The 26,635-nt window shown below is 40.8% G+C and overlaps 3 protein-coding genes across 5 annotated transcripts in view; 1 reads left to right on the top strand and 2 right to left on the bottom strand.

Moving 5' to 3' along the window:
- tln2a (talin 2a) overlaps positions 1-12,346 on the bottom strand; it is an 86,093-nt gene extending 73,747 nt beyond the window's left edge. For all 3 annotated transcript variants that reach the window (XM_034869737.1, XM_034869753.1, XM_034869745.1), the window contains exon 1: positions 12,195-12,346. The gene's annotated coding sequence lies outside the window, so the exon portion shown is untranslated. The remainder of the gene's footprint in view (positions 1-12,194) is intronic.
- A 3,194-nt stretch (positions 12,347-15,540) lies between these two features.
- ddx28 (DEAD (Asp-Glu-Ala-Asp) box polypeptide 28) lies at positions 15,541-17,692 on the bottom strand. The gene has a single exon (XM_034869813.1). It carries the CDS (start codon positions 17,477-17,479, stop codon positions 15,776-15,778), a length of 1,704 nt encoding a protein of 567 aa, XP_034725704.1. The 5' UTR covers positions 17,480-17,692; the 3' UTR covers positions 15,541-15,775.
- Positions 17,693-22,798: 5,106 nt separating this feature from the next.
- Positions 22,799-26,635, top strand: part of nfatc3a (nuclear factor of activated T cells 3a) — a 63,227-nt gene continuing 59,390 nt past the window's right edge. The window contains exon 1 of the mRNA XM_034877835.1: positions 22,799-23,369. Coding sequence (XP_034733726.1) covers positions 23,279-23,369 — 91 coding nt within the window. The 5' untranslated portion in view covers positions 22,799-23,278. The remainder of the gene's footprint in view (positions 23,370-26,635) is intronic.

The raw sequence follows: 26,635 nt of genomic DNA, 5'->3' as shown, positions 1-26,635 counted from the left end.
GCTTCTTGGAAATGTAGCCTGCGTTGAAACAGCCTTGTGAGGTTAAGGAAAGTTGTGGCATATGTGCCCAAATGCACGGTGAGGCCAGGTTGCTCAGGAGCGTTCACATGCTCCCTCAGCTGCATGAAAGTAAAAGGCTTAGCAGCACAGTTAACAGAACTCCAATCAGGGAACAAGCTGCACTTGACATGAGGGAAAACTGATCAAAAACTAAAATCCCATCTGCCACTTGAAAATGGCGTTTGAATCCACCATCCTACTAACACATGCTCCCAATTCAAAACCAGCACTGAGTCTCTGCGTGGTCATTCCCTACAGCAATTACATTTCCCACATGGTGTTTCCCTATACCAGTCTTACAATAACAGATACTCTTGTAGCAAATTAAGAGGATGCCTGACTTAACAGCATAAGCAACAAACAGGGAACTCGGCAAAGAAGGAGAGATATCATTTAAATGTGTTGTCGTTGAAGGAGGTGAAGAGTGGGTGGGGATGCCCCTCCAAGTAATTTCCATGAGGGTGTGCACTGCACCGAGAGATAAGTAACCCAACTGAGGACAAGGCTGGCATTCTACCCTGAGTCCCAAAGACAAAAACGCCTGAGTCCTTCTGAAGAGAGGAATCTGACAATGCAGCATTTGTCTCATTGCCAGCTGGAGAACAAGCTCCCCACGGACATGTTGATATGAAACACTGTGCACACCAACTTTAAGTCAGAAGATTACTATAAATCTTGTTTTAAATTGGCAGAGCAGAAATGCCAGATATTGGATTATCTCAATTAAATTCAAACTGGGACAGAAGTGATTAAGCAACTATTTGCAGACAGCTGCCTCATGAATAAGCATATATATAGTACTTATACAGCATCAAAACCCTTTCTGCTTGTTAATCCAACACAAATAAAAACACCAGCAAATTGAAGGTAGGTCCTTGTTCAACAGCATGGAGTTTGTGTAGAATGCATTTAATGAACAATTTAATTCACTAGCACACTGTGCAGCTATGCTGATCATACGAAACTGCTAACTGAATTGAAGCATTAAAACGTATGACTTTGCCTCACCTCCACTACTGGTGTCCACCAACTAAATGGCAACTGTGTTCCCAATAAACCTAAACCTTGGTAATGAGTTTACATTATGTGTTTTCAATAGACAGATGGCCACATTTAAGGTTTTAAAAGTGGAGAACTCATACAGATTTAGCCTCATGGTAAAATAAAAATTACATATTCACCACATAAAATTCATTGAAGGCAACACACACACACACACACACACACACACACACACACGCGAAATGGTACACTCCAGCAACCATCTGAGTGGCTCTAATGTCCTATTAGCTCTCTTTTACATACATGTGAAGTAGCAGGTCATACAAAAAATATTAAATTCAAATTGTAAAATGTTTTGTTAGCAGGGCTTGTTTTTAAGTTACCTTACCTATAATGCACTAAAGCCACAACCAAGACACACCTACAACCAAACCACAATTATTGCTTCACTATATGTCAAGCAAGCAGCAGGTGGATGGTCCACTGCTGATAACTCTACTGACAACGTCTACCAGACAAAGTACCTGGGAGGCAGTTAATGTAACCACGGTATCATTGTGGCTAGCTGCATTATTACACACTGCCTATAGAATGGCGCACAGATAGAGACTATTTCCAGCCACTTGATTAACACTGAGCTTTCCACGTGTAATGTAAGCCAGCTGCCACACTCAGAACTCTGCCTTATAAAAAAAAGGTCAAATGTTTACAGCTCAATATAGCAGAGTACGCTATGTCTGAGTGGTGTTTCATCTTCTTCTTTCTGTCCCCATTTTCTACTTTGAGAGGCCTGGCAGCACTCCTGTGTACTCTCCCTTAACTAATAAACAAAGAATGGTTTCCCTTATATAGCTCTGTCTATTCAAACTCTCCAACCTCTACAGGCAACATCAGCGGCTTGCAGGGAGCTGGGGAGTGCGAGCAAGTCTGTTCCCGACAAAGACATTACGGCCTAGGGAAGGAGCACCGTTGGTAAGATTGGAACAGTCATACATTAAGTGCCATTTAAGTCCTATTTTTTTTATTCCCGATTGGATATTTCAGAGAGAACACCAAACTATTTGCCAAAAAGTGCCAAAAAAAAGTAAAGTGACATCACATTTTCTTAGTGGGTCAACAAAGAAACCCATTAGGTTCATGGACTAGGATCCTTTCCAACTAGTATCACAGGAGCGATGATAGATGCCGCTCATCTTGCCAGTTTAAAAGTTTGTGTTAAAACCTTTTTGCCTGCTTGTGGTCAAGTGTCACTATGTGTCACGGTGCCATATTTGACAACATGCACTCTGCACCATGATACCTTGCATGACAAAGGAGACAACTCATTACTAATCACTGAATAAAACAGGAAAAGCCCAACACATGAAAAAGGAGAGAAGCATCGGTCAGATCTGTCTTTATGGGCTTTAAGCAAACACTAAGATCCAGCAGAACTGTCTTGTTAGAGAACAACATACTTAGCACTTTTCAGCTAATCATTTTCATTTATCAGGCAAAAATAATGACATATCAAATAAATTCAGTTACAGGGAATCACAAAAGCTGTATTAAGAGTCTTGCAACTGTAGATGATGCCTGACTGACGTATTTGAATAACTTCATTGGTTTAGGCACGGTGGCATAATAATTTATACAATTGTGTATGTGAAGATCAGTCGGGGAGTACTAAACACCTTGTGAAAACAGTTACAACAATATCTTCTTTAACTCTGGTAAAAACCTATGTGATATTATCAGGGTTTTCTCAAATGGAAAGACTGTTTTACAAAATGATGGCTTTGAATATGAAAGACAAGGGTAACTGTTTACCCTTACCATAAACGGTTTACTAAAGCGTTGGGAGCGTGGTGACAAAGTGACAATTCACAGGGCTAGTTGGTGATCGGCCATGGCTGGTGATGCTAACCGTTAATTTTCTGGCATGCCCACCAAGGGCAGGCACAACATGTCTCTATTTTCTCTCTACTGTTCGGTTTACATCCACTGGTATTTTCGCCATTCTACGCACCACTTCGTTCAACAAAAGACCATTGAAGGGGAAACATAAAGCTCTCTCATTACTTAGCTGGGCCGCAAACACAATAAGTTCAGTTTTTTCAAAAGACGTATTTGAATAGACTCCTATTTCATAACTAAATGATAAAAGACTAAATGAAGTGCTGGATATTTGCAGGATATTTTGTCTTTTCTATTCTGCAACACTGTGACCATTTCAGCCCCTTTGCCAGCAGGTTGGCCTTATACAGTGAGGTCACAACCCAAGCAAGGTAGCTACCAAACATTTGTAGCAAGAATGTATCCTTATGAGAAAACCAAGAATAGATGCCCCAGGCTGCAGGAGGGCTGAGGAGGAGCAAAGGGATGGGATACATTTCCAACACTCCCAGAATGTTCACTCACCCGTGCTAAACAAAGCTCCGAGCTGCTCCACAGTCACTTCCCGGGGAATTCCAACACCGGATAACTTTTCCACAAACCACAGCATCACAGAGACAAAAATAATTCGATGAGTGATTTGAATGTTGAAATTTGTCAACAAAAAACAAACATGTTGACTAAATGAGAACACCATTTGTTCATGAACGTGGGAATAGATACAGTTACAGCCAAGTGCTGAGGGATCTTCAAAGCAGCAGAAGAAAACTAGATGCAGCCATGCTTGCTCTCATCTTTAAGATGTAAGGATGGGGCTAAAGCTTTCATTGGCAGAATCGTCAAAGCAGGCTGCATGCACCAATCTCCTTCTTTTATATTTTGGTTGCAGATCCAGATGATATCGTGTCTCGTTCAAATGCCAAGCCTCATTTTTCTTCTCTCATGATATGTGGGTTTACACTGACGTGGTTTTTTTTCAACTTGCACTGGTGTTGACCTCCAAATGTTAGGGTTTCAAGATGTTGACATAATGTGATATTGCAATATTGATCATGAATATTGCGATATCAAAATTAATTTCTATTTTCAAAACATGGAAAATTACAAAGGTTATGGAAAAACGTATGAAAATAGATTCATATCAATCAATCAAGTTTTCTTACAACACAGGATGGCTTCAACTGAATGGTATAACGTGAATAAATAAATAAGGACCATGTCTACAGAACAGGACATTTTTCACTGGCTTTACAGTATAAAATAAATAATGAGAACACCTTTTCTTTCGCTTCTCTGATTTGTTCCGTTTAGTTGTCGCTATTAATTTCTTCACTTACACTGTCACTCTGTTGAAATATGCACACACGTGGTACGCTCCATAGGGTTTGTCACGTATGGGACCCGTGCGCTGACTGTGCACGTGGCACGGTAACTGGCCAATCAAACACAACTAAGCCACACAGCCAACGGACGGGACACAGAGCTCCACAAAATAAACAAAATATTGCATACTTATTGTGACACTTTTGATATATTGCAACATCGTTTGAGTCAATATATCTTGCACCTTACATATAATATTGTGCAACATGATATTGCAATAACAATATAGCTTGCACCCCTACCACACGTTTCAGTTTTCAGGTTCAATCTGCAGTACTTCAAGCAACACATGCAAGCACACTTGGATAGGATACCAAAAATAACCACAACAAGTAGCATTTGGCATCAAGTAGTCCACTTAGTGAATCTAAAGTAAAGCACTTTGCTCGGAAGCACTTGTTATGGTGGAGAGAGTGTGACTGTACATGGTTCTGGGGAAGCAAACCAGCAATCCCTTTGGGGATGCATTTCCTGGTTACTTTCACAAACTCAAATAGTCCCCTAAGCAAAAGAAAATTTAATTTATTGCCCAAGCAATAGAAGTATTAATAGGGAATCCAAGTGAATTGAAATGTGCAGGGTGACATATAGTAACCTGGTGCACAAGGGTGCTTGGCCACACGTGGCTTTGTGCCACCCGGTCATTGTCCACTCTGTTCACAGCGCGGTGTGCTTATGTACTGGAAGCATCAGACACCTGATTAGGTTAGATTTCTGCCCTGGTGACTAAGAAGCATGCGCCTTGAGGTGGCAACCATGGCAGCAGGGAGTTTTGCCAGAGATGCACTCCAGTAATAGCTGAGGAGCTCAGCTGCAACCTGAAACACATTGGAGAGCTTATCCATTCAACCAGGAGTTGAGATTACGGTTCGCTTTGGCCAAAACTCAAGATCATTTTGAAAATGAACCTGGATTTGGCCCAACGAGTAGTTGATGTTTGTGTAACTTCATGTCCCGGCTGATTTCCTCACTTTGTTTAACCATTAAGCTCAGATCATGACCAGCCAAACCTACACGTTACAGTGGTCCCAAAGGAAAAAGACAAAACAGACAGCTTCATCATTTACAAATTCAACATGTTTAAGGGTACAAACAAATTCCACGAAAAATAGTATTTTACCATACATAGTGAACCATACATATATAGTGAAATATTAGCATAATTGTAAGGAAAGGGAAATGGCAAAGTCAACACAGATCCAGCTGTAACAGATCCCATGACGAGCAGTTCTGGGAAGCTAGTAAAAACACTTATCTTAAGCCCTCTTGAAACATAAGTAGGTAACTATGTGTGTATCCATCTAAAGAACATGATGTTTAGAGGTGTTGTGCGGCGGCATTTTAGCACAAACAGACAATCACTGCATTGAAAATGGAAGCTCTGATCATTTGAGTGTTTGACACTCAACAAATCAGTGTGGTGAAATGGTTCTCAGCTCAAGTCACCAAACTAAATTCCAATAGCCCATACAAGCTACATAATACTATGAAGCAATGTGCAAAATTGTCCACCAATCACAGTCCATTAGAATGCGTAAACAAAGTGGTCATGAAGTTGTAATGCATTCCTACTGAGGTAAAGTTTAAATTAACAACTCCATTCAATATGCCTAAGTAGTAGACAGCATGAGTTTTCATTCCCCATCACTATGACAACCATACTGGTTCCTGCTGCTCAGCATGACTAAAATGTTGTATATTTTAACCAGATTGGGGATCCACTGACTTACATCACAGCACACACAGACCCACATATGCAGACTGCTGCAGGGCATTGCCTGCCCCGACAGACTTAGCTCCTCTTGAAACTTACTCCTCGTTTAATTATAGACTGACAAAAAAAACAAAAAAAAACAGCCAACATTTCCAATCCTTGAGTCATACGGAGTATTTAAAACCAATCAGCAATTAGCAATGACACACGTGCAGAAATAGGTTTTCGTGTTACACTGTACTGGGTTATATTTGTGATGCAATGCACATTGGACAGTGGACTGAGTGGGAGGCAGGCACACCAGAGCTTAGTGGGAGGTAGGGGAAAAAGAACAGAAAGTAGATAGAATGTGCCAAAAAGAGAGCCTCCGCTGCATCCATCCAACAATGGCCATCATTCAGGACTTATACATGATGTTACCACCAAAAAAAGACTTTAGTTGCACGCTTCACCGCTGATGGGTGGGATGGACAAAATTGCATCATAAAAGGCAACAATCTTTAAAAACCTGCGCATCAATCGCTTCATTGATAGTCATTTCATTACTGAGATTACAGCTGCATTTGTTGTACATCATTTCTTATTCATTTGATTGGAACATAAATAAAGCTTGGCTCAAAACTGTGACTCTTGAATGTTTTGTCAACCAGATGCCTGTTAATTATAACCCTTCCTTCTAATATAAGTTTGGGGCGAGAAAAAAAGAGCATGGAAAGTGACTTCTGAACATGTTTTTCCCTGATTCAGAGTATGGTAAATACATAAGTAAGTATTAACTTATTTATCTAGTAAATTAGTACTGTACATCTGGAAGAGGCAGGCGCAGGGACCCTCTTTTACACAGAAAGCCCTGCTTGGAATCTTGTGATTTGACTCTTATGTTTAAGGTTATGCATGCCTTGGCTTGGTCACAATGAAGTGTGAAATTCTGTGATATTGTTAACTTGAACTAGGCCGAACATTACTTCGCCTCCATTCAGACCTTTTTCTCCCTCACACTGCAGAACTATACAAACTGCAGTTAGTAAAAAATACTGCCGCTTAACTGTAGTATGAAAGTTGTTGAGCAGCTAATTTGTAACAAAAGCAAAAGAGTAGCAACTGGTTTATCTGTTTACAGTGCAATCAAACAAACATTGTAGGTAAGTACAGGTGGGCAAATTGAATCAGGGCAGGAAGACACCAACAATGACAACTAATGTATAGAAAGGTAGTTACGGAATATAAATACGTTGACTGGCAATTGCATGTGTGCATCAAGGGACTGACTGCAATGGTCTCCTAAATCCACAATCTTGATCATATTTTCCACTCCATCACCAAGGGTGAGGGAAGAAAGGAAGGGAAAAGGCAAATAACACGTCAGTATCACCGAAGAACCCATTCCACATACTGGGAATACAATTCTGACACATAGACGAGCATTTTCATAAAATAATGCTAAATTATACCATGAACCCTACATGGCTAACATATACGTCATCATGGAGAGGGCAAGCGTGCTCATTCAAGAGGTCACACATACACAAGCATGCAGTCTTAAAAAAAAAAAAAAGAGGGTAGTTGAGAAGAAAGGAGGTTGAGAAGCTCCAGGTGGGGGTGTTGGCTGTAAGAAAAAAGGAAAACTCATGTACCTGTACCAATGTGTCTATGTTTATAATTTATATTTCTCAAGAAAAAAGAAGGTAAAAAAAAAATGAATTTCCAGCTCCAATCTGACACACAATAGATGTGATCATGCTTGCATGAGGTCATCATTCAGCCTTTTAAAATGTCCCCTGCTAATTAATTTTCAATACCCCAAACATGCAGGCAAAACGTTCTAACGATTGTCTTTAATTGTTTAATCACACTTAACCATAATTAGTCAAACAAACTAAGCTCTGGCAGTTATATTTGTTAGGCTCAAGATTCAATTAAAAAATGTATTTGATTCAAAAATGATTTTCATTTAAAAAAAGATTCACAGTTTCTAAATGTAGTTACTTTCCCCATGTGATAGTATACATGCCATTACAAAAACCGGAAAAAAAGTATACATGTGAATCAATTTTTGGAATCCTATAAATCAATTTTGAATTGGTAGAGGTTGAATTGATTCATGAATGTGAATCGATTTATTGCACACCTCTAATATTTGCCCTCAGCTTGTGGATGCCAATTTGTCAGCTGAGGTCTAGTTCCTAGCCAAGTTGACACCAGACCTTTCTCAGTTGTAACTGTGAGTGGGTCCTCGGAAGGTTCATTCACTGCTCATTTCCAAAGGGGCGTCACCAACGGACGCCGCTCAAATGCCTCTGGGCGCAATTGATATTCCTTCAACCAATCAGACCAATGACCCGGGTGACGTAGCAGCGACAGCAACATCAACGGGTTGCCGCGTTTCGGTGGCCATCAAGTTGAATTAGACAAAAAGATGCTTGCCGTCGCTGCGCTGATCGCCACTGTGTAAAACCCGCCTCAATGGTTGTGATTGGTGCCTCCATTTGGAAAAAATTGGAAATGAGCTTGAATGGGCTCTATGCCAGACTGACCTACAGAGCAATTCTCAAATTTGCCGGAAGCTTGTCAGGGTTTTCCCAGGCTACCTAGTTACCAACCTAGCAACAACTTCCAAACATTTGTTTCAGGCTCTGAGAGCCATAAAAAACTAAACAAGGAATGAGTTCCAGGTAACCAACTGGGAGCCGCACAGGGAAACAAGCAGAGCAGACACCAATTCTTCACAAAAGGTACTGCTGCATTAACAGCATATTACTATTTCGAAATAACTGTGGAACAAGTATCAATAGATGCTTGTATTCTGAGATTTTGCTGTCAAAGTCTGTAGCAAATGTAATTTAAGCAGCTATGTACAGCTCAATCTCTGTCCCCTCCACTCCCGCTTTCTTCCACCTGCTTGAAAAAAGCCTCTCGTCATTGCAGCTTTTGTATGACAAAAAAAAGGCATACAGACCACAAGCTTATTGTATTTTTCTCTTGCACCAGCACTTACAGTTCTCGCAGAAAATGTGTTTTTAAAATGAACTGCACTTGCTGAATGTACCCCCAAACTGTGAATGACACTACCTGTACGCATAGCAGAGCTACCTGGCTGAGCATGACCACCAAACCGTTGGCTCCCTTCCCACGGCCCAATGCATTAACATTCGTGCCTCTTGAGATTAAAGTGTCATTATGGGTTGCTAATTACTTCCTCTCTGTGGTTACCGGTGACTGACAGCAACGGCCTTGAAGGTCTATACAAGCCAGAAGGACATTATGATCGAAAGTTAGTCCCCAAAGGTTGTAATATGTGCTGCAGAACTTTGGAGTGCATTGTTTGCTTTGGTATCTTTATGTTAGAGGTTTTAATTGCAACAGGGCTACGGGCAGTAGGTAAGGCCAGAACAGCAATCTTAGACTGATTTTAAGTTCTTCCATTCATTTAAAGCATACTTGTTTCATATTTCATTATGTGCTGACTCAGACATAATTACTTAAATATTCACACTGCTTCTTGTTTCCTTCCACTGATTTCAGCACTTAAAAGCTGAACAGCTACACTGTAAAGAGTGTAATTGTTGATCACTCTGCTTTGAAAAGATTGGTTTCAGACTAGCATTAGCATAATGAACGCAGAAACACATTATTCAAAAGGTCAGTGCAGTTGCTGACATAATGAAAAAGCTTTTGATTGCTGCATTTATGTTAGGAAAGCCAGATAGAGTTTGGTCAGTTTGATAAATGGTCGGTGCCGTCGCTGCTGGCAGAGCCGCATACTAAGCAGCAGCAGCAGCAGCAGCACCAGCTGATAGTAACAGTTAACTATGAGGCTGGCGAAAATGACATTTTCACAGAGATGAAGCAGAAGCGTAACTGATCAGTGGCTGGTGAGCCTGGCTCATTAGACGAGAGATGCCATTTTGAAAGGACAGATTTTAACATCGGGCAACTCGAGGGGATGGGATGACATTCTCGTGCTGCAGCAATTTTCCTCACAACTTTACTGACCATAGATCTTTTGGAGAAAATCTATTTAATAAGTGCACAACCATTCCCGTGAGTAATGCTGTACTAACCACCCAAATGGATCTCAACATACAGAGTGGTGTTAGACCTACCTTTCAAACCAGTCAGAGAAGAGCACTCGGGCCTGAGGCCCCACACACACCCGCACACCTAATGGTCGTGACACACCAACCAGATGGCTGATCATTGGCAGAAAAGGCAGCCGGCCTTTCTCCCCAAGTTGGCCAAAAAGTGAAGCGAAGCAATGCCGACTGCCGACGGCAGCTGAATGGACTAATGTGTCACGTGGGTCCGGTTTCCCGGAAATTCAAAGCCTGACTGTCATGGCGGCTTGTTCAGAATACAATCTCATATTTTACTAAAGAAATAGTTCACCGAAATGTGTTTCTGAAAGCATTTTAAGTGGCCGCGCGGTTGCTGAATCTGTCTTCGTTTCAGATCGACAAAGATCAGTTTAAAAGATTTTTGTCAGATTTTGAGATACTCTAGTCACGCACATCCCGCTTGTCATTTCCGGGTTAGCACTCCTCCAATCAGAATGGTCATTTGAGTCCAACTGCCGGCAGCGACTGTCTTCCGACTGAGCATGTCAAGTCGGCCAAAATGAAGGCCGCCGGCCCCTCCGATGGACGACGGCACGGAGCACACCAAACAGACTTGAGTCACAGACCTCGCCTGACTGTCTGACAGCCGATTATTGGGTTGGTGTTTCAGGTCCTTAAAACTGACAAGCCAAGTTCTACGCAGCCAGAGGGGGAAGTGGGATGGATGGATGGAGGGGGGGGGAAAGAGAGAGGAGACTTTGGGGGGTGATTTGCCCATTAACCTGCCACAGAAACTCACTTGCACATTAAACATCACAGGCATCTCTTGCTCCACTGGCCATCTCATATTACCGGTCATGTCTCCCTACTAACCAGCTTACAGTCCCACACAGGGCACTGCCTTGCTTAAATTCATCGGCTGCTGCTCATTGATCTGAGTGTGTTAACATATGAGCACAAACTTGACACAGAAACAAGTTATCATTTAACTCAATTCCTTAACAAATAGAAGATAATTAGAATACATGCAAAAAGGAAGAGACACAAATGCAAACAGGACACATTGGAAAATATGAGATTCCCTGCAAAAATAATAGATATAGCATTTGATTGGAATTAGGCTACTTGTGCGAATGCCAGACTACCAGAGCCTCGTCTTTCTATGAAGGGGTGTGGCAGCTAAGCCGACACTGGTAGACATCCCCTCAATGCATGCAATGTAACCTGGAAGGATAGTGGCTGCTGCAGCAGAGAAGTCACATATTGTACATGTCCGTTTCACATGTATTTGTTTGTAATGCTCCTCTCATGGTCACCTTGACCGTAGCAACCACATTCACCTAGCGGTGAAAAAAAAACATGATGAAAAAAAACGCCCACGGCTGATAACATGGGTTCCCCTGCAAGCTACAATGTGTGGGTTCTCCTTTTCACGAGCTGGTTCTTTAACACAGCAGCCACGCGCTTAACACAGGTGGCTGCCGCTGCCCTTTAATGTGCGCGCGTCAGACATGGCATTATTGACGACATGTAGCCTATTATTAAATTAAAAGTTACAAGCAGTGGCATTAGTGGCTGCTTGGATGTGATAACTTAACATGGCGGAGGTTGGTTTTCCCTGGTCAGTGCAATATTACAAGCCCCTATGTGAACTCTCCATGCCTATTTCACTCCGCACACCCACCACAACACCAACCCTCCGTTGTCCACACTGAATCCTGCGGCTTCAGAAAAAATACAAGAAAACAGCTTTGCCAAAAGGAATCCTCACCGGGTGACCCCCCTGCAGCAGTCCAGTTTTCTGTGAAGTCGCCCAAACCGATGCCACTGGAGGAGAAGTCGACAATTTAAGACTCCACAAGTTTCGTTCATTTAAATGCGCGTCGCAGCCTCTGAAACACAACTTAGGCTATAGCATCGAGCCATTAAAAACGCAGAGGGGCTCCCTTCCAGCCGGCTGGGACTCACGCCGGCCGGACTCGCGCACACACAGCGTGCGGGATTTATTATAAAGCTGTGGTCGGAGAGGAGGTCAGACAGAGCTGTACGTGTGCTGCGGGGGAGATGGGCAGCAGAATAAGCCGATTACAGCGCTGTAAACCTACCTTCGGGTCCTCTACTGGGGCATTTCAAGCGAGTCAGCCCTGAGAAGATGCACATAAGCCGACAGTCCCGCTGCTCAGTAGTAAAATATCCTCCGCGTTGAGGGAATTTTCCAAGTGGCTGGGCAGTGTGTGAGCAGCGGCACGGTGCGTGTGTGTGTAGGCTAAATCGGGCGGGGGGGGGGGGGGGGGGGGGGGGGGGGGGGGGGGGGGTCGATCCTACGGTGGGGCAAAGAGGAAATGCGTCATTATTAATGGACCAAACCCTTTGTAGTCCACCTTTTCACACCTATACATCCCAGTTGTCCACGGGCAATAGGCCTACAAATGGGGATACATTAAGTGATATTTATTTATATTTGAAAAATAGCCTATTTATTGTGATGTGGGATACTTTAAGAGCAGTTACCTCACTTGTAGGGGTATATGATTTTCATTAGTTATGATTCAATGAGACTTTATTATTAGGCTATTATTATTGTTTGGCACCAGAGTATCATGTTGTAGGTAGGCTTATCAGTAAATGCCTTTTTGGTATTGGTTTAAAGCTAAAAAAATAAAGAATGGACTCTCTGTGAATGGCATACAAGCATCCCCACCTGCTCAAATATAGGCTTCTCTTGTTTAACTGTAGGCTGGGCGCTGAGAACCTGTAACCTCAAACAAGCCAACTTTATCCCTTTCCCTGGCTTTGTCCAACAAACCAGGATCCCATTTTCCAAGAATATCTTAAGAGGTACTCCAACAATTCAGTACCTACTGAACTTTCCAAGGTGGGGGGCTTGTGAGAGACATTTAAAGTCCCCCTACTGAGATGTTTAAGCTCATGAAAAAAATATTCTGCTAGGAATATATAGTGCCTGTTATGGGTTGTTTTCACAGAAAACTTCAATTAGTAGTTCAAAATGATTAAAACCTTAGTTGTGTATCGGACCACTCGTGGCTGCTAAACTATTTGTAATTTTACAAAATCCTTTTTGTATGCACACTTTAAACTGAGTTACAATGTTTCTACTTAGATAATGTCTCTACTGTTTCTACTTGGGGAAAGCCTTAGAAGTCAGCATATACATCAATGTTTACAGTGAAGGGCAACATCCAAGTCAAGGAACAATAAGAAACATTTGTGAGTGGTGTAGAGAGCAAAGACATCCTGATTTTTCGTCCCTGGGTCAAGCTCCAAAATCTCAGGACCCTACATTACCCATGATTCAGTTCTCTAGCATGTTGGATCTGTTCCTGGAAAATGCCCACATCTTTTAAACTCCACGGCCCCTGTTTGTAACGCAGGCTTTCCGGTCTGAATTTGTCACCTCAAAGCTCAAGCTGAAATAACCCCGATGACATCACTATGACCTCATCAGAGTCATTTTTTGATTGATTGATTGATTGATTGAGAATACACCCACAGAGCCACAAAAGACCTCAGGCTGCAAACGTGTTCTTGTATTAGGTAAACAGATCTTCTGTGAAATATGTGGAGTGGCCCTATAAGGTTAAGCGCTATGGTCTTACTTTAATTTTAGCCATGAAATAGGCTACTTAATGTGGGGCCCAGCAACTAGCTGGAAGTGGGACATTTGATAGTTTATTATTTTTGTGGTGGTCCGTTGAGGTGAGGCAGGGCAAAAATATAAAGTGAGGGATTGGAGACATTTGCTCCACATGCTATAAGTGGACACGGGATCCTTGTTGTCAGGATCCAGTATGCTGAAATGTGCACCTAAGGGTGGGGAGGGGTGAGGGTGTTGACCTGAGCTGGAGCAGGACAATCTCAGCTAGATTCCAGACATTCTGATGGAATCCCCTTGTTACTGTCAGAGCCATAAACACGTCGGTCCGTCTGTCTGTCTCTATAATCTCTATACTTCAACAAACACTTCAGCATTAATCATCAGGTTTATCATCTGTCCATAATTCATGTAAAAACTAAAAAAAAAATTTAAAACAACACCAGATGAACCAAAAAACAAATCAGTGTCACAGGAAAATTTGTTACCTTTGAAATAAGATCCCAAAGACTTTCTTTACTCTGGCATTTTTTTGTGTTGACTTTCGCGGTTTCCTTTCAACAAGCACCCACAGGCATGGAAAAGGAAAAAAATCCTTTCAAGTACAGTGGACCTACCACATCAAAAGTAGATATGTCAGTTTTTGGCCACTGTTCAACTTGCCTGGAGATTAATGATTACTACTGTAGCTTGATGACGTGTTTCTGTACTGCAAACATGAAAGGTACTGGGAACCACAAAACCTTTCAGAAATTAGCAGGTGGGCTTGTGACGGTTTCCAATAAGTTTGTGAGCATGTAGCAAGTTTATTGTATTGAGCACCAATATACTGTACATGTTTTGGGTTTGAACCCACCAACCGGCGCAGCTAATGTCCATAAGATGAAAACACAAATGCCACCACCTGGTGGCTAAACACATGCAGTACATATAAAAAAAAAAAACTTCTTGAAATTTTGTTAAGGTTGACAATAACAGATCTCCAGTGTATTTAGGATTTGTCCACAAGACAATATCAATCAATGTAAGACTTATTTTGAAAAACTCTTAAAATAGGTTGTAAGAGACCATTAAAAGTAAATGTACTTTTCTTCTATTCAGAGTGCTTTGTTGCAATGTTGAAGATACCGACTGCAGCTTATGTTAACACCATACCCTGGGCTGGTATTTGGTTAAGTTTGGGGAAAAAGCCAACAGGTTGTATTTGAAAACATCTACAGCAATGTCTTCTTCAATGACAAGTTACCCACATCACATTATTGTGTGGCATAGTTTCACTGAAAATGACTTTACACCCACAAAGCAGATCAATTTGTTTTCAGTATTTGAGATGTCATTTTTGCACAAAGAGATGTGTGCATCACAGATGTGATGCCACAACATGGCCAACACACATTTGCCAATAGAGTTAGGCTGAAGAAAATCATGTTTTTGATACAAAAATAAATTAAACAAATGAGAATATGCAATACATTTTTACTTTAAAGTTCAAGCGTTTAACAAAAATACAGAATCAGTTGATTAAAATATTGTAATAAGTATATTAAGCAACTGCTGAGCAGATTAACCTGCACATTTACATTAAGAAAATGGCCTCAATGAACATTTTTTGACACTATTGGAACAATTTCATTTAGACAAAGCACACTTCCATATTCCCATTAATATCATGCTTTATGTTAGTGCTTTTTAATCTCAGAGGTAAGAACTTACACCAGAAACTAAACAATTTAGGTTGTAGCTTGCCAAAATATGATTAGTCACCTTCATCAATCTCCCTTTCACTTTATCCCAGTTGGGAATAATTGACTGAAAGTAGGGTAAAACTAAATGTTGTCGAATTTCCATCCCATCTACGATCAAACGTAAGTTAGCAATTTAATTCTGTCTCTATAAAAAAAAAAAAAAAGTGATGGTGGCCAAAACCAAGCCTACTGTAATTCTGTTTTGAACAAATCCATTTCCGCTGACAATGTTTTGTACATTTAGAGTTTGTCATCCCAACACAACACATACAGTAACATGTCCCACCAGAAGTTGTTTAACTTGCAAACATACACACAAAAAATCCTCCTACTCCTCCTCTGCCTCTACTACTTTGGGTTTTGGCTCACGTATTTCAGATTCCATCCCTGGCAAACTAGTTCTCCTGCGTGCAGCGGTCTCAATATTTTGCACCAGCTCCACATCCCATGGATGAGTAACAAAGCTGAGCACCTCCCCGTCCTCCACCCCTCCTGCCCTCCCCACTCTCCCTGCCCTGTGGATGTAGTCTGTGTGGGATTCCGGGCAGTCGTAGTTGACAACCAAGCGCACTCGAGATGTGTCCAGGCCACGCGAAGCAATGTCTGTGCATATCAGCACATCTACCTGGCCCTTCTGGAAGGAGTGGAAGATTCCTGAACGCACGGCAGCAGGCATCTCCCCTTGCAGACGTGCGTGCTGCACCCCCATCTCGTCCAGAGAGTACCCCAGCCAATTGACGGTGGCAGACTTATTGCAGAACACCAGAGCCGCACCCCCTCCTCTTTCCTGTTGGAGAAGCTTCAGGGCTTGGTGGAGCTCCACGATCTTATCAGCACCCTTAACCTTCAGAAACGTCTGCTTGACGTGTGGCATGAGGAAGTGCAGCATCTTGCTCTTGACCACCACCATGTTGCCAAGGTCCGTCACCTGGCTGAGCACTTCCCCGACCCCTCCAGGGAAGGTGGCCCCCACCACCAGCAGCTGGGCTTTGTGGCCCGGGCCTCGGGTTTCCTTGGGATCACTAGCGATGTTGGCGTTGAGCAGGATGTTCTCCAACATGTCAGAGAAGCTGGGGTCGAACATGGTGTCAGCCTCGTCCACCACAAAGAAGCTCAGCTCACTCAAGTCCACGAAGCGTCTCCGCAGGGCCTTGACCAGAGCGCCTGGCGTGGCCACTAAAACATCCGGATGATCCTTCTTTAAGACCACCTTAATGTGTCCTACACCCCGCCCGCCGCCCACAGTCCTGGCCAGCAAGCCTAATGGTGCACACAGAGTCCTGCACACAGCCGCCACTTGCTCAGCTAGCTCTCTGGAAGGCACGAGAACCACGGCGCTGATCCTGTGCGCGCTCCCAGCGTACATCTCAGATTTCTTCTTGGCTTGCAGTCTGTGAACAACAGGCAGGAGGTAACTCAGCGTTTTGCCACTGCCCGTCTCCGCAGCACAGAGAATGTTGTGACCTTTCAGGGCCTTTGGGATGGTCTGCAGCTGTACAGTGGTGGGATGGGTAATGTGGATCTTGTCCAAAACCTCCACCAGCTCCTTGCAGATATGGAGGTTACTAAACGTCGGCAATACTTTCTGCTCAACGTTCTCATCCTGATCATCAACAACAAAAGGCGCAACGGCCTGGATGTTGTTGATGGTGAAATAATCACCGAATGATTTGTTATGTTTCCACCCTTTCGAGCAGAGATTGGGCTGCTCGAACTTTCCAAGAGTGTAGCCCGCCGATTGGTTCAGATCAGGATCCTTGCTCTGAATCAGGAGCTTGCCGGCTTTGATGGTGTTGATTTTGTTTTTGCCTCGAGTCTGTTTTACATTTTCAATGTGCTTCTTCATGTAGCGGGGGACACGAATAACTGTCTCTTCCGGCGTAGCTGCTGTTCGACAAAAGCGAGTCTGCGTGACAGAACAACGGAAACGACAGCAGGCCGACACCTGAATGAACTCACCACAGTGAACTCCACTTGAGCAGAGAGCTCGCGACGCAGCCGAAGCTAAATAGCCGACCTTCACAGAGTGCATGTTGGTGTTGAGCTGGCTCGTTATACCGACTAAAATCAGCTGACAAGAATTTAAATCGCAAATTAAGGCCTGAACCAAGACGACTAGCCCAGTTTTGTGCACTGGAACTCTTTAAAAGTCACGTTAAATGGTCAAAAACACAGTAAAGCTGTTAACATCTTCTTTCCCTTGACGACGGTACTGCCCATAGGTATCGCCATGCTTTATCGGCGAATGTTGATGATGTCAAGAGGATGTGGCTTGATGACGTGTTGGACAAAAAAACAACGTCAGTGAATCTTGTTTTCACAATTTATTCAAAATCGGCAACGCAAACATAAAATTATAAACATAAATGGAAAGTAATAAGAAAATCCAAGAATCCACGACAGTCATATAAACAATACTTGTGAATACATTAATTAAACAACTTTAATAAACATATAAATGCTGCAAACAGTACGTTTTTAAAGCCTTTTTGTTAACAAAAAATAACAATAACACAATATTGAGATTTTTGTTGTACCAGAAAATCCAATCACATAGATCACATATCTATGTATAAAATATTTGGTTAATAATATTTAGTTAACAATGTCAGCTGTAATTATTTAAATAAATATATTTGGCATAAAAGACATTTAGTAACAATATGCAGTTTGGAACTGAAAGCCATTTGACCCCAGGCAACTGTTCTTATCCAGCCTGATGCCTGTGTTCATTCTGTTAAGTCTTGCAGGCCTACATTGTATGCCTGTTCTAATATTAACATACTGTCACTCGACTGGATAATGATTTGAATGAATTTCAATTAGCACAGCCTGCTGTGATGCCGGAGATTGTGATAGATTATGGAATGGTGAGAAAGAGCACTGTCATTGACACAACAGTGACTGTCGATAACTGTCCACATGACTCTGAGGTCTGGTCAATCCTCTTCCAAACAGAGCAAGCCATAGGTACTGTAGTACTTCATCTGGGATGTAGCCAAAGAAAGACAATCACCTTTTATGTGACTATTGGTAAACAACTTATTCATCTTTTAAAGCTTGTCAACATGGTGGTGTCTACACTTATACTTAAAGGCATATGTGCCTGTCACAGGGTTCTTAGAGGATAATCTTCTGTTGCTGCTTTACACTTAGTGTAAACTAATAAAATGGAGAATAATCTAACCAGGTATTCAAAAATCACTAAACCTCTTTGGGGCTATTTATGACATTTCTATTTTTTTTTTTCAAATGCTGACATTAGCTATTTAAATGTGCTGATCCCCTTCTTAGGAAGCAAATACATTGACCAAAGACAGGAACACTAGGATTGCATCCCTGAGGTGCCTGACAACCTTCACCAAGTATAAAACTATCTCATTAATAAACCTTACTTGAAAACAAACACATATGAGCCTCTGCTGTTTGGCTCTGTCTCTTTCCAGTTGCCTGCAAGGAATATTTTCATTCATTCATTTTGATTCACATATTTTATCTGCCCATCATATTCTTTTGTGCAGAGGACAATTGCATGAATACCCAGCTTAGAAAACAGCTGTCTGCATCAGAGCTGTTGTCACATGTATTGCACACAATCTAACCTTCCCATGTGCTGAATGAATCAGCTTGCTGATTGATTTACTGTAGCTTCAGGACATCACACACACTTTCAGTAATAGAATCTGTCACGTGTCGGGCAAGCCAATGCTGAAATTGGAAATCCCTTTGAAGTTAGATCACTGCCTCCTAAGGAAGGAAGAAAGAACTGAGTTAGGCATAACCCATTACTTACAAATATATACACAACAATTAAATGAGTCCGCCACTGCGTCTTTATGTCCAGATCCGGGGCTTGTGTTCGCCTGATGGGAGGCAACTGTCCAACTCACTCATCACACCAAGTCAATATTCAGTTCCACAGACTGAACAAAAGAGGGCAGCATAAATCCACAAGCACAATTTTAAGTCACCTGAAATCCTCTTCAGAGCTGTGATGGCAAGTTTTTGTAATGTCTTCCAACTCTACAATATTTCGTTCACATGGTTTCTAGGGAAATAAAGCATTTTGTTTGTCTAGGATTAATTATTCTGCAAATAATTGTTTTTCACAGTTCCACTCTGTCGCATTATTAACATGCTGACGTCTTTAGGTCAAACACAGATAAATGAAGACATGAAATAACACATAAATAACAGATTTTTTTTAACTTTTCAAATGTTGGAGTATCTACTTTGATATTATTCTATCAACAGAATAACGTAATTGAATAAGTGCACCTTAAATTCCTTATCAGCTGACATTCTTAGACAAGATTGTGTGTAATTGGTTGACATTTAGTGAACATTCCGCATGTTGCCAAGGTGCTGCGTTGCATTTCTGCAGTGTGTGCAAACCCCAATCCTTGAAAGAGTGACACCTTTCAAGCGGGACCAGTGTGGGGGCAGATGCTGTTGTTTTCCCTTCACAACTTTCTTTACAAGAACATAATATCATAAACCACATCTTCAGCCTCCCACACACTTTGTTTTTTTTTATCTTGGAGATAAGAGACGCCAGTAACCTGAATTAGACTCTGGTGGGTCTGGAGACACGACAATTTCTTCAATATGATAATCCCTTTATAATTCAATTTAATAATAGTAATAGTAATAACATACTCAAAGGCGAACATACAGTTAATGAGTTTAGAATCATTTGGATTCATCACAGCCAGAATCTTATGTCCTCTTTTTTTTATTTTTTATAAACAGATGTGTACATAATTGGAAAAACAAAATCTTTTATGCACGTAATGTACATTGTTTAAGGAAAATTCTTGAGTCAGTAATTTTGCTGTTTGGGTAAAACAGTGAAAGAGTCACAGCTCAGGATGATATTCCAGTTCATTTGTTTTGCTTCACTGATCCATCGTAAGTCAGTCCTATAGATATACATATATGATTAATATAGTCACTTCTATTGAGAGTATAACTGAATGCAGACAGGAATTAGTTGGTACTGGCATAACATTACTGATTTACGCAATAATCATGTGTGACTAACTGACAGTAAATGTTGCTCAAAGTAGTCCTTTAAATAGCTTCTTCTTTCAGGTGTCGACACAAGCAACATTACTTGTCTATTACTTATTTAAATCAAGTAACTATACACCTGTTGAGAAGAACATTGTTGTACTCGTCAATCAGACCACTAGATGTCTGGGAGCAGTCTAAAATGGCATACTGGCACACCACACTTTTAAATTGAATGACGTTTAGAGTGGTAACTAAAGATTTGACAGCTTTGGTGTATATTCGGAACTCAGGAGGACTTTGATTGTTTTAACATCCATCTTATAAGAAGAACAAATGTCTGTTGGAAAAGAATTGCTTTAGATGGTGGCCTAGAGGTCAGCAATGGTTAAACCTTGTGTTTTTGCTTGGAAATAAAGACCACAGGAAATGTGTTATTGATGCTTTCAAATGCATTTGTAAGACGAGCAACTGTCTGAACGCCCACATACATCGAGCATAGGTGTGGAGTGTGTGGCTGTGTCAGAAAATGAGAAGCTGTCTGCTGCACATGCAATTTGTGTTGAGCGTTGACTGACACTAAATTGTACTCTTTCAGCAATATGATGATGATCTTATGAAAAAAATTCTTGAAAATAAAAAACTCACATGTAATTTGTTTTTTTAAACACAGAAAAATATGTATACATTGTTGTATAAACATACTGTACATGTATGTATACATTGTTTCTTTTCTTGCAAATTGATCGTAAAAGCCCAAAATATGATTGATTAGAAATATTACAGCAGTAATGCACATAATAAAAAGTTTTTAGTATCGTGTTTATCAGTGTTAACCTTGGGTGGAACATTAAAAACTTGCTTCACAGAGGCAGATATTCTTAATCAGCTGTGAAAGTGTATTTGTGTGTGTGTGTGTATTTGTGTGTGCATGTGTTTGCATGTGTGTGTCTGTGTGTGTCTGTGTGTGTGTGTGTGTGTGTGTGCGTGTGTGCGAGTATGCAAGTGGCTGTGTTGGAGGGAGGGGGTTGCATTTGTGTGCATAGTGGGAATCACATCACAACAATAATTAGAATACCCACTACAGTACATGCTGCCAATAATGCATGTATATGAAAGCAGGAATAATGAAATACTAATACACAAGTTGTCAGGCAAAAAAAAAGTCATCAAAGCAGCGACACATTAAAGCTTTAGAGTGCATTAACCTTTGTTTTGCCTATCCAGTAAAGATTAACCTGAGGACATCAACCTTTCCAATCCAGGGCTGGGTAGAGTTGCAGAGGTTGAAGGGAGTGAAACAGCCTGTATACAGAAGGATTTACTATTGCTTTTTTCTAGCCGCAGATGTAGTCTTGTCACACTATCTCTGGTAAGAAATACTAAGAAATACATTGTGATATAAACAAACCATTGACACATAAGGCACCCCTCAGAGTAGGAATATACAGAGTATGCGTACTGAATATGCACAAGAAGAAAAACTTATCATTTGCTTGCCATGCTAGAGTTATATTTAACAAAGTGCCTATTTTAAATGCAATGTGTAAGGACTATCCTGGTGTACAATGCAGGTATATTTCTTTGACTATGGCTATATTTACTGTAGACATTTTCAAATAGTTGGGTCCCAATATGTTTGTCTTCTCAAGTTATTGCACATTTGGTCAAAATGTAAGTGTCCCCGTATAAAATACCCCATCAAGTGCAACATAAACCATAAATAATCCAAAAAGCTATAATGAAGATGTATATTCTTACCTACCAGTACAGCCCCATTCACAATCCTTAACTGGCTCAGTAGAAATTATGGGACTCCCGTACTGACAAGCTGGATGGATCTAAAGGTAGAAAGTGCACTGTGTCATTATACTTACCAATCCTGACTTAGACTAGAACCACGCAAAGAGATAGGTTTGAGGGCCAAGTGCAATCAGATTGGGGGGGTGAGGGGGGAAGGGAGGGAGCAAAGTGGTTGTAAAACCTAGTTGATGCAAGGTCAAAGGGTTTGCTAAATACAAATAGATATAGGCCTACACTTTGTTTTGCTAAAACAGCATATTACACAGTGATAAAACATAATCATCACATATTCACTATTTATTATTTAATATGTGCTATAATATGTATATTTAATGTTTACTATGTATTTGTTATTTTGTTTTCCAAGAACCTAAATTTAACCCTGCACCTTCAAAAAAAACAATATGCTATTATCCATTACTTGCTGATTAACTCCATAGCCGAGTAACTTTGTGTGTGTGTGTGTGTGTGTGTGTGTGTGTGTGTGTGTGTGTGTGTGTGTGTGTGTGTGTTGTGTCTGCTGACGTCACCACTGGAACAGCCTTGTCACGCGGGGTTAGTAAAAGTTGGGATAGGAGCTCCGGAGAGAGCGATAGGGAAACAGACAGGAGGAGGGATAGAGAGGAAGGGGGTACTGGACAATTACACGGACAATTCATCGGCTTTATCGCTAACATTAAACACTGACAGAGAAAGCGCGCCTTTGTTATTGACTAACGTTAGGTCGACAGACAGCGAGAAACCGCGAGAGAAGGAGAGACAGAGGGGGTAGACGACTTTCTCTGAAGTTGAAGCCTTAATTTCGCAAGTTAGCTAACTGCCAGAGGAAGAGACGCAAATTACTTGTATTTTGGATTTTTCAAACGAGTGGAAAACACGAGTTGGTGCATGGCCATGAGTTAAAATAACAAAAGGTAAAGTTCGGCGTCGTTGCAGTCGGTAAATGTGACATTTTAGGAGAGCATAAATTGCTCCAGCAGTCGACTGTCGACTAAAAACCGAGCTGTCAAACCCGATGACGACTGCAAACTGCCCCGGGAATGAGGAGCTGGACTTCAGACTGATTTTCGGAGAAGACGGGCAGCAGCAGCCGTTAGGCCCCGCAGGTCAGTGGGTTTCCCCTTGGGTTCAAAAGGTAGCTAACGTTATATTGTTAGTAAACCTACGGCACAATATGTTGTAACGTTAACATAGCTAAGTTACTCACCTAACCTAACCAACGGTAAGTGACTGCTGGTATAATTTTGCCCGGTGCTTTCGATCGCAATCTCGATACTGTGTGCTCTGTAAAGAGGAACCGACTCCAATAAGAGTTTTTGGTTTATTTTGAGAAATGGAGATATTAAAATATCACGCGTCTGTTCCATCGTGGTCGCCCAGCTAATGTCCACAACACCAGCTGTCACTAGCTTGACATTAGCACGAGTTCAGTGATTGCTATAACGTGATGCTAATTTCACTGTAAATCCAGTTCAATTTGGTAATGCCTGCTCCATTTCATTATTTGGCAACAGATAGCTTGTCCGATTTTTAAACGATTTTAAAAGAGACTGCAACAGTTGGTTAGGTTGGTATCGTGCAGCTAAGTATGGCTGAAGGAGGGACCAGTCGCTGAGGCACACATCTGTGAAGTAGCACATGCTTATGTTGTCAAAACCTTTATACACTTTTTCACAAAATAAGTGAATTTTAGGAAAGATGCTGTTGTAATGTTATAATAGCCATGTCAATGGTGCTATTTCACTGTAAACCCAGTCTTTTCTGTAGATATGTGTCATTGTCAAGTTTACTACTTAGTAATACAATGTATTCATTTTATTTTGCAAAACATAAATTATTAGTTATTGTTGATAGTGATTATTTTTGTTGAAGCTTCACTTTAAAAACTTTAAAAAAATATATATACTGAACCTGAACCATATTCTCTCACCCTCATAGGCTCTGTTTAGTAATGTGCTTTTGAAGTTCAAACTATAAATAAGTCCTATAGATTGTGGAGATTCAAAGTGGGTTATGACAATACCAAGAACTTAAAAATAGTAATTTTCCTGGTGGATCAGTAATGTCAGGCGTATACCATGTTAAATAAGATACTTTGGCTTTGAATCTAGAGGAGGACATTTGCGGCATTACACTGCTTTTTCTCTCTCTCCATCCTACTAAGATGAGAATGTCTTAGAAAAAGGATACAACTCAGATGAAAATTAGTTATTTTTCTTCCAAAAAGCTATCTTGGAAACTAATGTCCCAGTAGAGAAGAGAGAATAACGTACAATAAGCAGTACCTGGGTTCATAAGTATTTATGACGATGGTATTTAGATTTAGATATAGTTTTAGTTTAGATGATTCTAATTGTATTAGTTTATTGATTGAAACAAAGTAAGCTATCAGCAGAAGCTTGATTGTGAAGAACTGCATAAAGTGAATTCATGTCTTTATTTGCTGGGGTTGATATTGTGGATTAAGTTTTGGAAAACATTTAAAAACTAAACTGTATAACCCTGGGTATGCAAACAGAATTACAGAATGTGACAGATGTGTCATCACAAACAATTTAAAATTGAAGTCAAGGCTTCCAAAGATTCCAAATATTTCAGACTGAATTACACGTAAAGTGATAAACAAGAACAGGTTGGGATGGACTGAAGTATTTCACTCATTCAAAATTATTTATAGATGCAGTAAAGTGAGGGACCACGCAGGTAATGAATGGTTTGTTGTCAAACAGTATCAAAAACATTATTACTTTTTTATGTGTTTTTATTTAATTAATTAATTAATCAATTCATTGCTTCCATTTAACAATGATAAAAGAAACTAATAATTTCAGTTTGGAAACTGCCGAACTGCATTAGTTTCTGGCAGTATAGAACATTAGCAGTATTTGTGGACATACAAATGGTTACATCCCGTTAATAAGTTGTCGCTTGTAGGGATGCATATCGGTTAGCAGGATACCTGGTGTCTGCCACACTCTCTTAAAAGTAAGTTATGAAGGTCAGGACTGAAAAATAAAATTACTACAGATATTTAGATTGTATAAAATATATGGATAAATCAACTTGTTTTTTTTTAAAGGTGTGAGTATGTGTTGTCATTTTGGCTGAACAGGCAGTTCATGTTTGAGTGTAATGTCTAGAAAAATGCAAATATTTAAAGTTGATAATGTATTATGAAAGGAGCAGATTTCAAACTTTTCATAGTTATTTGTGTCACTTGATGCAACAGAATAACTACATAATAAATGACAATAGACCTCAACATTGTAGTTCCATAAGTGAATTAATATTCTGAATTGAGGATTTTGCTTGTTCGCCATGATGTCGTAACCATCCAAGGTAGACCTACCACGAGCTATGAGATTGTGAAACAATGATAAATGCTGTAGAAGCCACAAGTCCGTAAGATACCAACAGGAACCGGAGCTATGGGCGGTCACTGTTGAGCTCTATATGTGTCGGTGTCTTTAATGATTGCAGACACTTGAAAAAGATGCAGCGTTAACTAATAAATCAGGAGAAGTACTCATGAAGCATTGATTGCAGACAGGGCTCAAAGTTAGCAACATTCACAAGCCAAATGTTGGTAATATATTTAAGTGGCTGGTAGATTTGCTTCACTCCCCACAAATGATGAAAAAGTTAATTTTTAACCCTGAGTACAGATGTCTGCTAGCCCGACAAGCCACACCCATATCAAGATGTTGGGTCTGGGAACTCACCATTGGCAGGGCTCAACCCGAGGGGCGGGATAAACGGTTGTAATCAAATTCAAAAAGTCTTCAGAAAGTTTAATCTGTCAACCAGAGCGTTACGCTGGTTGACAGATGTAACTTTTGCCGTAACTGTGAACATATCTACCTTTTTTTAAGAATGACTTCAGTGCTTAAGTCTTACAGCTTAAGTCTTACAGAAAATTCGAACTGCTCGACTGCTGTTTGCCAGCAGCAGCCATCTTCTTTGTTTCCAAGTAGCAGGGAATTCACGTGGAACCGTTGCAACTCTGCCGTCATTACGTTACTCTATACACGATGTTATTAGCCTGACCAGAGTTTGTTGTTTCCAGTTTGCAAGCCAACAAAGAGTTGCTAGACTGACCTCAGCTGCAAATGACATTTTCTGCTGCTAGTGTGCGTTTAGATTTCTAGGCTAGATGTCTGCATCAACCATCACAATTGCAGACAATACTTCCTTGGTTGAAACAAGACTCAGGCGGTGTTGCAATCAAATTAAAGATTTTGAAAATGGCGGAGGTGGCCTTGGATCCCTTATCTGACGTCGCCAAAAATGTATACAACATCCTAAGTTACCCCCTGGGAATGACAGAAGCTGCTACCTTTTCAGGTTTTGGTTGTTTACTTAGTTAACATGT

This window comes from Etheostoma cragini, chromosome 1 (assembly GCF_013103735.1).
Source record: "Etheostoma cragini isolate CJK2018 chromosome 1, CSU_Ecrag_1.0, whole genome shotgun sequence".
Taxonomy (NCBI): domain Eukaryota; kingdom Metazoa; phylum Chordata; class Actinopteri; order Perciformes; family Percidae; genus Etheostoma; species Etheostoma cragini.
This window is presented reverse-complemented; position numbering and strand designations above follow the sequence as displayed.